This window comes from Rosa rugosa, chromosome 4 (genome assembly GCF_958449725.1).
Source record: "Rosa rugosa chromosome 4, drRosRugo1.1, whole genome shotgun sequence".
NCBI lineage: Eukaryota > Viridiplantae > Streptophyta > Magnoliopsida > Rosales > Rosaceae > Rosa > Rosa rugosa.
The window spans coordinates 16,374,656-16,391,648 of NC_084823.1; the positions used below are offsets into that span (position 1 = coordinate 16,374,656).

The following is a 16,993-nucleotide window of genomic DNA, read 5'->3' on the forward strand; positions in this document are numbered from 1 at the left end:
AATAGAAAACTCACTATCCAAAACATGAAGATTTGGGATACATAATAGCATATTGGGGTTTTTGGTAATATTGTATATGGCATGGTAGAATGCTCATATGTATTTCCATGAGTAGAATAAAGTCCATATTATGAAGTGAGCTTATTATTTCCAGCATTGGATATAACCACACATCAATCATTTTCATGTACGACTATCCAAGACTAGGCCTCATCATATGGCCCTTGGGCCCAAAGCCCACCCTAAGCCCGCCCGCCCGGCCCGACCCTTTTTAAATTAGGGTAGGGTATGGGTCATACAAACGAAGCCCGGCCCTACCCTACGGCCCGGCCCGATTGAGCCCTTTAGGGCTAGGCCCGACCCGACCCTAAAAGCCCGGCCCTAACCCGGCCCTAAAATTTAATATTATATTTTTGTTATTTTCTATTTCAATATTACATGTGTAAAAAACTATGGGAGTTTTGATGAATTATTTGAATCTACAATCTGTCATATTACAAAACTGGTCTCAGAAGTGTGTTTAAGGCCCAAAGGCTGAAGGTACGAAGCCCAACTGTCCAAGTCCAACTCAAGTAGCAATAGGGCAAAAGCAAAACCTAGAGACGCTATCCCACATATGGGACTCTCTCAAACATAGGCTGCCTCTCTCTCAAACCCGCTGTTCCTTCATCAGAGTCCAGACCGCCTCTCTCAGCCACCACCTACGGCAGACGGCCAGACGCTATCCCAGTATCCCGTAGACACGAGGTGAGCTTGCGACGAGTCGGATCGAAGATCGAGGTGGAGTAGACGCTAGGCGATCTGAGGCTGTGATGTTGACTGTGGGGAGCTTGCGACGGATCGAAGATCGAGTATAATTCTCAGGTTCCGACCGTTCTTGTTGATGCGAGCTGGGTTTGAATCTCTCTTTGGCTCTCGAAATCTCACAGTTATTCCTTGACACTGCAGCCCGTAACCATACGAAGACGCTGAAGCTCAAGATTGGCTTACTGGGTCTTGTTGGATTTGCGCTCCAATGCTTTGTTGTTCTTGCATGGTACGCTTTCTCTAAGAAGATGAACACCTTAATTGGTAAAGTTGAGAAAAAAATTCTCAGAATATAATAACAATTTTGGTTTTGTTTATGATTTACTTGCAGGCCTCTCTTTGCTCTGGTCTATCCTCTGTAAGTCCCTCTCTGACTTAACAATTGTAATATTTAACTCATGATGATTATGATGGTTTTCCCTGATCATCATTCTGACAGGTATTCTTCCATTAGAGCAATCGAGACAAATTCCATTACAGATACTCACAAGATAAATACGTATTGAGTCGTCTTCTCATTGATCTTGCTATTTGAACATGCTTTTATCAGTTTATGAAGCTCCTTGAATGGTACTTCTCTATTTTCTTTTGCTTTTTTATTGGGTATTTCAATTTTTGGTTGCCCAATCAATGAGAGATCACAAATTTTGGAGCGTTGTATGATGTAGGCAAGATAACTGTGTTTAAATCCAAATTGTAATGTGGCCTGAAAGTTGTGAATTTTCCCCAGAATTTTGCAATTGGATTGGTTATCTATGCTTTTATTTCTAACTACATACTGAAAGAAATGTAAAAGTAGTAGTAAAAATTTAAAAAGGAATCTTTAAACATTTCCTATCCATTACCAGAATTAATACAAAATAAAATTTTCACACTTTGGCTGTACCTAAATGCTGGACATGTAGTGACAGGTATGGAATGTGGATTTAACCCACTTGGTGAGGTAATCTCTCATTCCCATTCAGTTTGTTGATGGCAGTGATGTTATGTATTGATTATTTGAGTAATTGACACTTTAAAGAGTTTATATAAAGCAACGGGCAAAATTTTCAGTCTGTTAAATCACTGAATATGTATATATATGTGTCTAGTTGGTATGTTTTGTTTGTGTGAACTGAAATATATGTCCAGTTTCTAAATTATTTGTATGTTTTTGTGCAGGTTCTTTGCTTGGTGAAGACTTGATTGTGCAAACAACAAACCTTTGCAACTTTTTGGGAATTGATACAATTTTTGTATCAAACATTACAACGTTTTTGGGAATTGATGAGGACTTGATCAGTTCTTGTATCAAATCAGTTTTTGTAGCCTTAGTGCCTCAGTGCAATTAATCAGTGAGACTGAGGAACTGAGAATGTGAGTTTGAGACTTTAGTTTATGTGGGATTTGTAATTATTTGTATTAACTCAGGTTCTGAAATATCAAAGTACTCAGTGATGTATTTTTTATTTATTTATTTTATAATTAGTAAAATTTGGTTTTATGTGAGTTAGACAAAAGCCCGGCCCGACCCTATTCGGAAAGGCCGGCCCGGCCCTAAGTTCTGTTGACTTTGTCAAAGCCCGACCCGGCCCTACCCTAAGCCCTAAATTTTAGGATAGGGTTGGCCCTAGCTCGACCCATGATGAGGCCTATCCAAGACTGAATAGAGTGTAAGCACCAACCTATTGACTGATGACGTATTGAAGAGAAAAATTTAATAGTAATCAGAACATGTTCAATAATTTGGTAAGATGTCATGAATCAGTTGAAGAGCTGCAGTATAGCAAATTAATAAGTTTGCTCTTTATTAGGCATGAATCTATTGAACATCTTCTATATATTAATTTTCCACAATAAGTTTACACAAAACATCTTCCATAGTATTAGAGGTTCCGCAGCCATCAAATCACCGACAAAGTAAGTAATACGCCGCCAACCCTAGGGAACCTATTCTCTCTCTCAACCCTTGTACGCGCCTCCGCGACCTACTCCCTTCAAGCTCGTCCGACTACGCCGCCATGCTAGGCGGGCCTCGGCCTTTGCCAGTGTGCGTTGAGCGTGGTCGGACGGGATTCGTTTTCTGAGATGCTTCTAGATGTGCGGCGAGGCTGCAAGCGTGAATGAGATCTGAAGCGAGTTGGTGCCCGGATCGATCCCGATTTGGCTACGGACTGGTGATGAGATCGGAAGCGTTTGGCGGCTACTGAGGGCTGACGGGGAAACTGGTGGCTGGGTGCAATCTGCTGTGACCTTTAGATTTGGAAGAGGATGAGGCTCAAATGCAAATGGGGCGGTTGCGAGGCTGGATAAGGCGGCGGGCGGCGGGAGGACGGATTTACAGTTCCGTTTTGGTGGCGATCTCGTCGTTTGGTTTCGGTTGAGGCGCTGGCCTTGGTGTGTTGGTGGGGTGATTAACTAGTGTGCTACGACGATGGCGAATTCGTGGATGTCGATGGTGGCAGCGACTTTGTGGTTGTCAGTGGCGGCGGCGATGTCGTTCTTTGGTTGTGGTGCGGTGTTCTGCTCGTCACCAATGCTTTAGGGCTGGGCCTGGTGGCTAGGGCTTGGCATTTGAGCTATGTCCTTGGGCCAGATCTGTTGTTCATGTGGATGGGACATCTGATGTTAGTTTTCTTGTCTAGTTTTTTCAAGTGGTCTTAGTGGCTTCGGCCTACTTCTAGTGTTCTATAAGCTTCCTGTTTTCCTCTCTTTATGTCTAGCATTTGAGGTAGAGTCTGGTGCTATGTAGGTTAGCTTCTCTAGTCGTACACCAATTAAGGTCTCTAGGCGGCTAGGGTTGCTATGGCAAGAACTTAGATAGTTTTGGAGTTTGTTTCATTTGGCTAGGCACTATGAAATGTGCGTATTTTGTTTGTTAATGAGGGTCACCTGTCATATGTTTGGCGGCTTGTGCCAACAACTACTTTTGATGTGAGACAGCGTATGATGTACGTGCCTTCTGACCATGAATAAGTAATGAAGTTATCTATTTCTCAAAAAAAAAAAAAAAAAACATCTTTGATATCTAATAGTAATCAGAATTCTTTATTAAATTGTTGGATATAATTTAATAGATATCTCATTATTATCCAAAACTGTACCACTATCTATAGTAAATGAAGGAGTTGGATACCCTACTCGACCCAACCACCGGTAATGGCTACTTCTCTCCAAGAATCTCCGGAGACCCGAACCCCACTCCTAGACGACGTCGTAGATGGCGCCGTTGACTACAAAGGCCATCAGGTCCGCAGATCCACCTCAGGCGGTTGGCGTTCCGCTTCCTTCATAATAGGTAACGCAATCACTTGCCTTCACTTGCAGTATTGAGAAGCTAAAGAATCATTTGAATTTGACTCAGGGGTGGAAGTTGCCGAGAGTTTCGCGTACTATGGGATTAGCTCGAATCTGATAACGTTTCTGACGGGGCCGTTGGGACAGTCGACGGTGACGGCGGCGGAGAATGTGAACATATGGTCCGGAACGGCGCAGTTGCTTCCTCTACTGGGAGCATTCGTGGCGGATTCTTTTCTGGGTCGCTATCGCACCATTATTGTTGCTTCTCTCCTCTACATTTTGGTCTGTCGCTTTCATCCCATTTTTTATTATTTTTTTTGTTTCTTTTTTCCGCTCCATTATTTATTTTGCACTCAGTGAACATGCTTAAATTTCGACAGAATTATGGCTTTCTGGCTGACAGTGAGAAAATGAGTATTCTTGTCACGAACTACTTTTAATGTAGACTTCTCATGAATTCAGTCATGGTCTTTCCACGTGCTACCTTTTGGCCTGGTTTAAACTGAATTCTGGTTTTTCACCATAAACTGAGTTCTGGTTTTGCCAGTGTACTAAAAAATACTGCAGATTTGATCTATATTTCACTTTACCTTCTGATGGAGGGCCAATTCTTAGGTGCGGGTAGCCGCACCACGTGTACGGTGCGGCTGCCCAATCAAATTTAAGAAATTTTTGTCTTTGTTCCGAAATTGTCCATGGTTTTTAAATGTGAAATACCCAAAATACCCCCCTGCTAGGGGAATGATTGGCCTGCCGCACCACGTGGCGGTGCGGCTGCCCCACGCAAGAATCACTCCTGATGGAGGATCAAGTTACCAATGATTATTGGAAGATTTTTCCTCTTTTGAAAGAAATCAGACAAAAGGCTCTTCTTTTTGCTGATGCTCGGTGGGAATGGATTCCCCGTAAAGCGAATGCCGCTGCACACTTGGCGGCTTCTCTTGCAAAGAAGGAGGTGGGTCTGCAAAGATGGGTCGATCGACCACCACCTTCACTCTTAAGTGTTCTCAGAAGTGATGGGTTGCCTGGTCCTCCATGAGTTCTTTGTTCATTTCTTTTGTCTTTTTGAGGGTCTCCTTCCTTGTCCTGTTCATGTCGAACCGGCCTGTGGGAGGGTTGATTTTTCCTCTCTTTTGTTGCTATGTACTTGGTCTGTTTTGGGCCTTCCCCTTGGGCTTTTCCTTGGGTGTTTTATTGATTGAAGTCTATTCACCAAAAAAAAAAAAGTTACCAATGATTATTGTTTTCTACACCTTGCTATGTTTGAATATTATTGTTCTTGACTTATATTGGAACAGGGACTCGGCTTGTTGACCGTGTCGGCCTTGCTTACTTCTTCTGAGCTTCAAATATTGTTATTCTTCTTCTCTCTATATCTAGTAGCAGTTGCGCAAGGTGGACACAAGCCATGTGTTCAGGCTTTCGGGGCAGATCAGTTTGATGGACAACATCCAGTGGAGTGCAAAGCGAAAAGCTCATTCTTCAATTGGTGGTACTTTGGTATGAATGCAGGCATAATATTGACATTCTCAGTATTGACCTACATACAGGACAATCTAAGCTGGGGTCTGGGTTTTGGAATTCCTTGTGTTGTGATGGTCCTTGCACTGATTATTTTTGTCAGTGGAACTAGGACATACCGGTATAGCATCAAAGGGGAGGAGGAAAGCCCATTTGTGAGAATCGGCAAGGTTTTTGTTGCTGCATTAAGGAACCGGCGAACTAGTCCTTCAGCAATAGCTTCTGAAGAGGAATCCCTTGGAACCTTGCCTGATCAAAGTTCTGAACAATTCAAGTAAGCATCTTATATGCATAGGTTTAGATTAAAGAGAATGAAGAGTAAACTCGGAGAAAGATTCAATAAAAGAGTTTGATACATATGAAGCCCAATTTATCTTGCATGACTCTTCTGAGTACTGACTTTTAAAAGTATTTGATCGATGAAGATTCTTACCAAGTGTTTCTTTTCTTTCTTTTTTTTGGGTCTGATGTATGCCAATTAGTTTGTACTCAGGCATATAATAGTTGGGATTAAGGTACATTGAGTGAAAAATCTGTCATTTATACAGCTATGCGTGTTCGTTGTTGTGTAACAAGGGCATTTTAGAATTTATAAATGCACTTTTCGAACTGGTGCTGCAGTTATTGTGGTTTTAGATGGTTCTGCAAGAACTATGTCGTTTCAGTGCATCAGTTATACTACATATAATTTTGGGGGCTTTTGAACTTCGCCATTTAATGGAACTTTGTGTTATTTCCCATTTGGATCCTATCCCTATCAGTTTTACACAGCATGTAACGAAGATTGTCATATTTCTTATTATTTATATGAATCCCAGTTTTCTTTTCTTTCTTTTTTTTGGGTCTGATGTATGCCAATTAGTTTGTACTCAGGCATATAATAGTTGGGATTAAGGTACACTGAGTGAAAAATCTGTCATTATACAGCTATGCGTGTTCGTTGTTGTGTAACAAGGGCATTTTAGAATTTATAAATGCACTTTTCAAACCGGTGCTGCAGTTATTGTGGTTTTAGATGGTTCTGCAAGAACTATGTCGTTTCAGTGCATCAGTTATACTACACATACTTTTGGGGGCTTTTGAACTTCGCCATTTAATGGAACTTTGTGTTATGTCTTGTAAAGTGACTTTATTTATTGAAAAAGCCGTCATTCCAACTAAAAGTCTCCTATGTATTATTTGCTGTACTAAAGTTATTCACTCCACTTTAGTATATTTCCCTTATAATGTAAATCTTTGTTATTCATGTCGCTGACAACAGGAAACTGTAATTGATCTCATAAGTTTAAGTACTCGACCAAAGCTCTATTGAAGCTTCTTTTAAGTTCTTTTTCCTCTAATTTTGCAGGTTCCTCAACAAAGCCTTGCTTGCACCAGATAATTTGAAGAAAAATGGGAAGGTGTGTACCATCGCTGAGGTTGAGGAAGCAAAGGCTGTTCTGAGGCTGTTTCCAATATGGGCTACATGCTTGGCATATTCTATTGTATGTGCACAGTCCAGTACTTTCTTCACCAAGCAAGGTGCTACCATGGACAGAACTATTGTGCCCGGTTTTGACATACCAGCTGCTTCACTTCAGTCATTTATCTGCCTTGCCATAATGATGATCATACCCATTTATGACCGCATGTTAGTTCCAATGGCAAGAGCTTTCACCAGAGAACCCTCTGGCATTACACTGCTACAAAGAATCGGAACTGGGATGTTTTTCTCTATCATGACTATGGTCGTTGCAGCTTTAGTTGAGATGAAAAGGCTTCAGACCGCCAAAGATTATGATCTGGTTGATCTGCCAAGTGCCACAATTCCAATGAGTATTTGGTGGTTGGTTCCTCAGTACTTTTTGTATGGACTAGCCGATGTTTTCACCATTGTTGGTCTACAAGAGTTCTTCTACGATCAGGTACCAAATGAATTAAGAAGCATAGGACTTGCCCTCTACCTCAGTATATTGGGTGTGGGAAACTTTCTGAGCAGCTTTCTTGTCTCTGTTATTGAGGAAGTAACCAGTTGGGCAGGCCACACTAGCTGGTTTTCCGACAACCTTAATCTTGCACATCTTGATTACTTTTACTGGTTACTAGCAGCACTCAGTGCAGTAGGATTGTTGGCCTACATGTATTTTGCAAAATCTTACATTTATAATCGGGCTAGTACAATATAAACACAAATCTGAATCGTTATAATTACCACAAAATACAGTGTCATCACATCTGTTGTGATAAATATGAAAAGTTTGATTTTGTGTTGAGTATTGTTCTCTCACAAACACGTACTAGCACTCTTGTCTAGTCAGGAAAGATTCCTTTCCATTTGATTTTAATCTTGATTGATACTGTTTGTCAGATAAATTAAACCATCCAACATGGTGGGTAACTCCAAAAAGGAATGGAGTTAAATAGACCTAGTTTAAGGAGAACATGGCACAACAAATACAAAACATATTTGTGTACGCAATATCTCTTCCATTTCACAGCCACCAGCGCCGATGGCTACTTCTTCAGAGACCCAAACTCCGCTGCTAGACACTGATGGTTACCCTTATTTGACTAAGATTCGTTTTTTGCTTTTGAAGCTTCCTTCTTGGACTAGGTTTGACTTGCTATTGTGATGTTTTTGGATGGTTCTCCTACCTACTCTATGACATCATGTCTTCTAGATTTTTTTTTTTTTTTTGAGGAAAAGAGATAACTTCATTCATTTATCCATGGCCAGAAGGCACGTACATCAGATGCTGTCTTACACCAAAATCATAAATGGTATAAGCTACCGAGCAAAGGACAGGTGACCCTCACTGCTAACACATTCGCTCATTTATAAGCCTAATCATATGAACACAAGTCCAAACTATCTAAATCCTTGTAATAGCAACCCTAGCCGCCTAGAGACCTCAATTGGTGTACAGCTAGTGAAGCAAACTTAAACTGCATCATGTCTTCTAGATTGATCTACAATCTTCGAGAAAAACTCCAAGTAAGTCGCCGGAAAAGATCTCCCAAAAGGTTTCGTGAAGAGCTGATAGTTCTGCCTTCTCGGGAAGCATGTTTTGTGCATTACCTCCCGCTTCCTTGATGACTTTTCCGACCAGTTCTTAGGCTCATATTGTATTAAAACATCATGTCTTCAAGGAATGTCGGCCTTTCTGCAAGAGTCCACTTGGAATGTTGTAAGAAAAGCTCCCCAAAACTGTTCCCGATAAACTGATTCTAAACTGCAGTTTTCTGCTTTGCAACAACTGTTCTGCACAATGATTTTCGTGGACTTCCCCTGTAATCTCCGGCCAAAGGAATGATCAAACTGCATCCTTAGCATATGTACTTTATGGTTAATGCCTAATTGCTCCATTTAAACTTCTATTTTTCTGGGATTGCTTCATGAAGTACTTGTGCCGCCAAAAGTGGTGGTGCATGGAAAATTCGCCAGAATTTTTTCTCCTCTTGTTAAGATTTTCTACAAAACATGGAATTAGATTAGTCAACACTAAATTGGACTTTTAGAACAAGTAATTTCCATGTTTTAGGGCACAAGTAATTTCCTGGAAACGTTCTCGTATTGGAAAGCAATGACGATCCTTAGAAAGCACAGGCACTAGCTTAGCAACTACCTGCTTTGTCATGGATAAGAAGAGAATTCCGAAATCCAAAAAATGGAACTTAGTTGAAGTAATGTTATTTGCATATATCTGGGTGTTTACGATGTGAAAATGAGCGAGGTATTATCTCCATTTCCATCATACATCATTTTACAATTTAAGGGATATATGCTCAACTTGACTTGAAGCCATTACCAGCTTCTTAGGAGGGAAAGCTGAGCCGAGTTAGTGGAGTTGCAGGGGAAACTCTATGTTGTTGCTGGTGACTGCTTCTGTTTCCCATAACATCAGCATTTCGAAAGGTGGAATGGTTGTGCCTGACCGCACCGCCTTTTTGGTAACCTGAGTCTTTATACTATAGCACTGACATTCCTTACTTGTTAATTTGTTATGCACGAGCATTCTTCTCTCTGGTGAAAATAGTCGAAATACCCTTGTGTTTATACTTTAGCACTTGTTAAAACCTAATCTGCATTCCAAGTTATGCAATTACGAAACCAAACCTAGGATGAGATGTATAGGAATCTTTGTGCTCTGGTAGTAAACCTTTGCCCTTTCAAGGCATAACTTTAGTAGTTGATGAAGCTTATGGTGGTTTTGTAACCTTTGCCTTGGTTGGGAAAAGGCCTCCAACTATACCAGTCTTTGGTGCTTGTAGCAACTGTAAAGCTGCCACATTAAGATGAGTTGCATCCTCAGTTTTGTGCCAAGAAACTTCAGTTTTCATCACCTAGGAGGCTAGGACTAGGAGGTTGAACTGTAAGATCAAATATGGACATAACACATATCATCATAAAGTAATTGATGATTAGCTTAATATCAATCCTAGTTTAACATGGATGCAAACAGTAAATCAATACTAGTGACTTAATGAAGTAGTGTATCAATTCATTAAGGATAGTAATCCATTGCTTAGTCTACAAGAAAGGCTACAAGTTGTCATACATTAGGAATCTAACAGTAAAACCTAAACCGACAAGGAATGCTTTAATGGGAAGCTTCTTGAGGTTTAAGTCTCATATATATACAGATGAATTGGTCCCTGATTACTACCGACGACTATTGCATAAGTTCTGTCCATTGAGAAGCAAGTTGGTAAGTAACAGAAGACCACATTCAGTGATCGAGTTAAGCAGTTGCATAAGATGGAATCCATGTCTGTTATTGCTAAAGGTAAGCCTTAATCCTTTTATGATTGTTGTGCATATGTTGTGAGCATGTAATTATGGTTTTACAATTGGTATCAGAGCATAGGCTCACAAATATGAAAAATCGTTTTAGGGTTTTGCAAAACAAACATAAATTTTTTTAAGGGTTTTTGCTTTACGGGTCAAGTAACTGATCAGGTTACTGACTAAGTCACTGGTCATGTAACTGATCAGGTACCTGACCAAGTAAGTAACTGACTAGGTAACTGACCAAGTAACTGGTCAGGTACCTGATCAAGGTAAGTTACTTAAGTCGACTGCTGCATCTGGTTAATTATAAAATTCACGCTTCCGCTATGATTTTTTAGCAGCAAATTGGGGAAAAAGCAAAAATAGGTTTTTCTGTGAAATTGATTTCGATTCATAGCATGATAATTGAGTTTTTGATTGTGCTCAAGAACCCTAGTTGCATTCCAGGCGTGCGTTAGGCTAGAGTAGATGGTGACCGGATGAAATTTACAATTTCTTGATTGTTCTGTGGTTTCTTGGAATCGAATCAATTTTGGTTATGCTTGAATATGCATGTTGAATTGATTGATGATATGGTATTGTATCTGTGATTGTGTAAAATTGTATGAAGAACAAAAATCTCCCAGATTTTGTTTACACGTTGTTAAAGTTGACAGATACAAGAGCTTAATTTTCTTACAAGGATGAATCTGGATAGAATGTAAAGTAAAAGAGCTCATATGTTTTGTGGTTTTCTGTTGGCATAAGTGATTATGATGCACAAAGCATCCTTCATTGATGTTGGCAGAAAACATTGATCAGGTACGTGTAACTGGTCAAGTAACTGACCAAGTAACTGTACCTGATCGAGTAACAAAACTGAAATTGTGTTTTGTGTTTTAAAACTATGCTTCAGTTTTATCTTCCAAAGAAGTGGTTAAGTATGGTTTTAGAATACAAAACAGCAGTATGCATGTTTGATGAAAATAAATACGGATACTTAGAAATTTTTCTTCTGTCTAAAGATGTGGATAAATTTCTTTGGATAACTTGTTTTCATTGAACATGGCATATTGATAAAGAACTCCAGGATGTTATGCTTCTGCTCAAAAGTGTTGCTTAACATTGTTTTTTGTTATGGACTGACATGAATGCAAGTATGGTTTGTTTAGATTTTCTGTATGTTCTTGTTTTGATTGCTTAAAGCTAAATAAAACACAGAAAACTTAAAGTTATTTTCTTTACAAAATTGAGAACTCACATGAATTTTGTTTTGCTCCTTAGGTAACTCTTACATGAACTTGAACAGTGTCTTGATGTTAACTGGAACAAATTATAGAGCTTGGCTAGACTCCGTAGAAAACTACATGGGAATGCATGAAAACATAGACTATTGCTTCACTGAGGACAAACCTGAAGAGTTAACTGAAAAGAGCACTAAGAAGGAAACTGATCTTTACAAGAAGTGGCATAGATCCAATAGAATGGCTAAGAACCTCATTCGAACCTCTATGTCTATGACTGTCAGGGGAAGTATTGAAGAGCCTGAGCTAGCATCAGATTTTCTAGAACACATAGGTGCTAAGTTTAAAGAAAGTGAAAAAGCAGAAGCAGCTAGGCTGACTAAAGAATTTCATGATTTGAAGTACACGGGTTCAGGGGGAGTTAGAGAGCATATTATGAAGATGATCAATATAAATGGCAGACTCAGAGAGCTCTTGATGGGGGTTAGGGATGAGCAGGTAGTGCATTATGCATTACATTCCTTGCCTAACAGTTTTAGTCATCTTAGGACCAGTTACAACTCTCAAAAGGGAAACTGGACTCTAGATGAACTTATATCCATCTGTGTGGATGAGGAATCTAAGATCAAGGAAGAAAAGGAACCTGCTACAACCATTAACCTCATTGAGAAGCCTAAAAGGAAAAAGCCCCAGAATAAGCTCAAGCCTACCAAAATCATAACTAAGAGTTCAACAGCTGCAGTGGCCAAGGAAAACAGGCCATTCAGGTTCAAGTGCTACTTTTGCAAAAGAGTAGGACACATGAAAAAGGACTGCACTGGCTATAAGAACTGGTTAGCCAAAAAGGGTAAGATTTTTTCTAATACAGTTTTTTCCTTAGAAATTAATCTTATAAATGTTGAACCACAGTCTTTGTGGATAGATTCAGGCTCACCTATTCATATTACTATTTCTTTGCAGGGATTCATAAGGAGGAGAATCCCAAAAAGTGATGAAGTGAACCTGTGTGTAGGCAATGGCATGAGAGTGGCAGTCAAGACTATTGGAACCTTAAAGCTCGATTTAGGATTAGGAAAATTATTAGTTCTAGACAATGTTTTTTATGTACCTTCCATGAGAAGGAATTTGGTTTCAGTTTCTCTTTTAGTAAAATCTGGTTGTAGACTTGTTATGGATAGTAATGGAATTCTTATTTCTAAAAATTCTGTTCAAATTGGTTCTGGTGTTATTATGAATGATTATTTACAGTTAAATTGTTCAATGGCTCAACAAGAAATTTTACTTGTTGAAAATAACACCAACAGTACTAGCACTTTAACAGGTGTTAAAAGAACCAAACTAAATGAAAAGTCTGCATTTTTATGGCATAGAAGACTCGGCCATGTTTCAAAAGAGAGACTGAAAATTTTGGTGAAAAACAACATCCTAAATGAACTTGATTTTTCTGATCTAACAGACTGTGTTGAATGCTTTAAGAGAAAAATAACTAATACTAGAAAGAAGACTGCATATAGAAGCCAAAATTTATTAGAACTCATACACATTGATATATGTGGACCATTTAGGCATCAAACTATCTGTGGGAATGTGTATTTTATCACATTCATTGGTGATTTTTCTAGATACAGTTATGTTTATCTACTTTCAGAAAAGGCACAAGCATTGAAAACTTTTCAAATCTTTAAGTCTGAGGTAGAAAATCAACTAGAAAAGAAAATCAAAACAGTAAGATCAGATAGAAGGGGTGAGTTCTATGGCAAGTACACTGAATCTGGCCAACAAAAGGGTCCATTTGCCTTGTTTTTGCAAGACAATGGAATTAAAGCTCAATATACAACACCCTATAACCCACAACAGAATGGTGTTGCAGAGAGAAAGAATAGGACTCTTTTGAACATGGTTAGATGCATGATGTGTACAACTGGTTTGCCAAATTTTTTGTGGGGTGAGGCTTTAAAAACTGCAAATTATATTTGCAACAGGTCACCTAGTAAAGCCATAGAAAATACTGCTTTTGAGCTTTGGTGTGGCAGGAAACCTAGTCTTCATCACTGCCATGTTTGGGGATGTCATGCAGAAGCTAGGATTTATAATCCAAACTTGAATAAACTTGACCCCAAAACTGTTAGTTGCTATTTTATAGGTTATCCAGATAAATCTAAAGGCTATAAATTATATTCTGCTTATCATTCACCTAGAATTTTTGAAACACATCAAGTAAAGTTGCTAAGTGAAAAAGTTCACAATACAAACCTTGAGGATTTATCCTCAGATTTTGAGGAAATTGTGTCGGATGAGAATATAAGTGTAGCATTGCCTTTAGAACAAGAAGTAATTGATCAAGTCACTGGTCGAGTAACTGACCAAGTAACTGATCACGTACCTATAACTAGTCAAGCAACTGACCATGTCACTGACCAAGTAACTGTCACTGGACAAGTCACTGACCATGTAACTGGTCAAGTATCTGACCAAGTCACTGATCGAGTACATGTAGACCATGTAACTGGTCAAGTACCTGTAACTAGTCATGTCACTGACCAAGTAACTGGTCAAGTAACTGTCACTGGTCATGTCACCGACCAAGTAACTGACCAAGTAACTGTCACTGGTCAAGTAACTGACCACGTAACTGACAATCCTCAGCCTAGAAGATCACAGAGAGCAAGAAAACCAACTTATGGGGGGGAAGATAGTGACTACATTGTTTATCTGCAAGAAGCAGAAATTGAAATGGACTGTGCAGAGGACAATGATCCAACTACTTTTAACCAGGCCATTGAAAGTAGTGAATCTCATCGATGGCAGCTAGCAATGGAAGCAGAAATTAATTCCATGAGTCAAAATGCGGTTTGGGAATTAGTTGAACCTGATCCCAACCAGAAGCCTATAGGTTGTAAATGGGTTTTCAAAACCAAAAGAGACGCAAATGGCAATGTAGAGAGACATAAAGCAAGATTAGTTGCCAAGGGTTTTACACAGAAGGAGGACATTGACTTTACTGAGACTTTTTCTCCAGTTTCTACAAAAGACTCGTTTAGAATAATCATGGCTTTAGTTGCTCACTTTGATATGGAGCTACACCAAATGGATGTTAAGACAGCCTTTTTGAATGGTGAACTAGATGAAGTGATTTATATGAAGCAGCCAGAAGGTTTTGTGCAAGCTGGAAGTGAAAACTTAGTATGCAGGTTAAGAAAATCAATTTATGGCCTTAAACAAGCTTCTAGACAGTGGTACAAGAAATTTGATTCTGTGATTTCTACTTTTGGATTTACAGAGAATCTTGTTGATGAGTGTGTTTACTTGAAGACAGTTGGGAACAATTTTATTTTCCTAGTACTCTATGTCGATGATATACTTTTGGCTAGCAGTAACATTAAACTGCTTAAAGACACCAAGAGCTTTCTGTCAAAGAATTTTGACATGAAAGACTTAGGAGAAGCATCCTATGTACTAGGCATTGAGATTAAAAGAGATAGAGCACAGAGACTACTTGGTTTGTCTCAACAGAATTATATTACCAAAGTTTTGAAGAGATTTGGTATGGAGAAGTGTGCAGCTAGAGAAGTCCCCATGTCCAAAGGAGATAAACTAACCAAGAAGCAAAGTTCCAAAAGTGATGTTGAGAAAGAAAATATGGAGTCAAAGCCTTATGCTAGACTTATAGGAAGTCTCATGTATGCACAAGTCTGCACTAGGCCAGACTTGTCTTTTGCAGTAGGGATTTTATCAAGATTTCAATCTAATCCAGGCCATGAACATTGGGTAGCTGGGAAGAAAGTGTTGAGGTACCTGCAGAAAACAAAGAATTACATGCTAGTTTATAGGCAAGTGGAGGATCTGAAACTCGTTGGATTTTCAGATTCTGATTTCGCAGGGAACTATCCAGACTCCAAGAAGTCAACTTGTGGATATGTGTACATGCTAGCAGGAGGTGCTATTGCTTGGAAAACCATGAAGCAAACTCTAGTTTCAACCTCCACCATGCAAGCTGAATTTATTGCAGTACATGAAACTGTGTGTGAAGGACTTTGGATTAGAAATTTCTTGATGCAGACCAAAGTATTGAGTCACATTGTGGCTGACACACTTGTGATTTATTGTGACAATGAGGCAGCAGTTTTCTTTAGCAAGAACAGTAAAAGATCAAATAATTCTAAACACATTGATTTAAAGAATTACAGTGTTAGAGAAAGGGTTAAGCATGGTGAGATAGCTGTTTTGAGCATTGACACGAATTCACAGCTAGCAGACCCCTTCACCAAGGCCTTGTCAGTAGCAGCATTCCAGAAGCATACAGCAAGCATTGGAGTTTTAGCTAATCTAGATGCTTAGGTTCAGTAGAGAGTTAGTCCAGTTGGAGCATTTAAAATTCTAAGGTTTTTTGAGTTCTTGTGTATTAGTTGTGATCTTTTGTTTTTGTTTATCACAACTTGTTTGTAATGACAAATTTTATTATTATCAATAAAATTTTGAGGTATTTCCAAATATGTTTTTGCTGCAGATTTGTTGTTTTATTTTGGAAATTATCATCTTGTTTTTGAATATCATACTTGCTATCAGATGGCTTAAATCATGTGAAGCATGATGTTAAGGTTCAAGCAATATTTTTAAGCCATCAGTGTTCAGTGAATTTGCTTGAGTTTCTGGTTTTAGAAACATAAAGTAGGACCTAATATATGTTTACTTGTTGATACACATTAACATATATTGTATCACTTCTGGTTGAACATATGTGGATTGCAGAAGCTTGTGTTAGTGGTTTTGAAACTCTGCATTTTTGTTAAAATGTATACTGTTTCGTGCTCTGCATAAGTAACTGTGATCTGACCATGTTGGAATGGATTTTCGATTTGAGTTTGTTATCTGGCACACACTTCAGTAAGTTAAGTAGGTTTTGATGTTCTCTGGTGCAAATCATCGAGCATGATATGTGTGAGTCCAAGGGGGAGATTGTAAGATCAAATATGGACATAACACATATCATCATAAAGTAATTGATGATTAGCTTAATATCAATCCTAGTTTAACATGGATACAAACAGTAAATCAATACTAGTGACTTAATGAAGTAGTGTATCAATTCATTAAGGATAGTAATCCATTGCTTAGTCTACAAGAAAGGCTACAAGTTGTGATACATTAGGAATCTAACAGTAAAACCTAAACCGACAAGGAATGCTTTAATGGGAAGCTTCTTGAGGTTTAAGTCTCATATATATACAGATGAATTGGTCCCTGATTACTACCGACGACTATTGCATAAGTTCTGTCCATTGAGAAGCAAGTTGGTAAGTAACAGAAGACCACATTCAGTGATCGAGTTAAGCAGTTGCATAAGATGGAATCCATGTCTGTTATTGCTGAAGGTAAGCCTTAATCCTTTTAT

At 38.9% G+C, this 16,993-nt stretch overlaps 1 protein-coding gene and 1 long non-coding RNA gene across 2 annotated transcripts; both read left to right on the forward strand.

Moving 5' to 3' along the window:
* Positions 1-593: 593 nt before the first annotated feature.
* LOC133743814 (uncharacterized) lies at positions 594-2,290 on the forward strand. The gene is made up of 5 exons (XR_009863281.1): positions 594-864; positions 949-1,036; positions 1,139-1,165; positions 1,247-1,377; positions 1,969-2,290. It is a non-coding gene; the product is annotated as an uncharacterized LOC133743814 (long non-coding RNA).
* Positions 2,291-3,864: 1,574 nt separating this feature from the next.
* LOC133743119 (protein NRT1/ PTR FAMILY 5.10-like) lies at positions 3,865-7,860 on the forward strand. Its single transcript, XM_062170902.1, has 4 exons — positions 3,865-4,084; positions 4,151-4,368; positions 5,385-5,881; positions 6,956-7,860. The coding sequence occupies exons 1-4, from the start codon at positions 3,946-3,948 to the stop codon at positions 7,770-7,772; spliced, it is 1,671 nt and encodes a 556-aa protein (XP_062026886.1). The 5' UTR covers positions 3,865-3,945; the 3' UTR covers positions 7,773-7,860.
* Positions 7,861-16,993: the final 9,133 nt, after the last annotated feature.

What these genes read in the sequence shown, in the direction of transcription:
- LOC133743119 (XM_062170902.1), top strand. Translation starts at nt 3,946, where the DNA reads ATGGCTACTTCTCTCCAAGAATCTCCGGAGACCCGAACCCCACTCCTA. An exon ending in TTCCGCTTCCTTCATAATAG is followed by an intron (nt 4,085 to 4,150) that starts GTAACGCAATCA and finishes AATTTGACTCAG; the next exon opens with GGGTGGAAGTTGCCGAGAGT. An exon ending in CAAAGTTCTGAACAATTCAA is followed by an intron (nt 5,882 to 6,955) that starts GTAAGCATCTTA and finishes CTAATTTTGCAG; the next exon opens with GTTCCTCAACAAAGCCTTGC.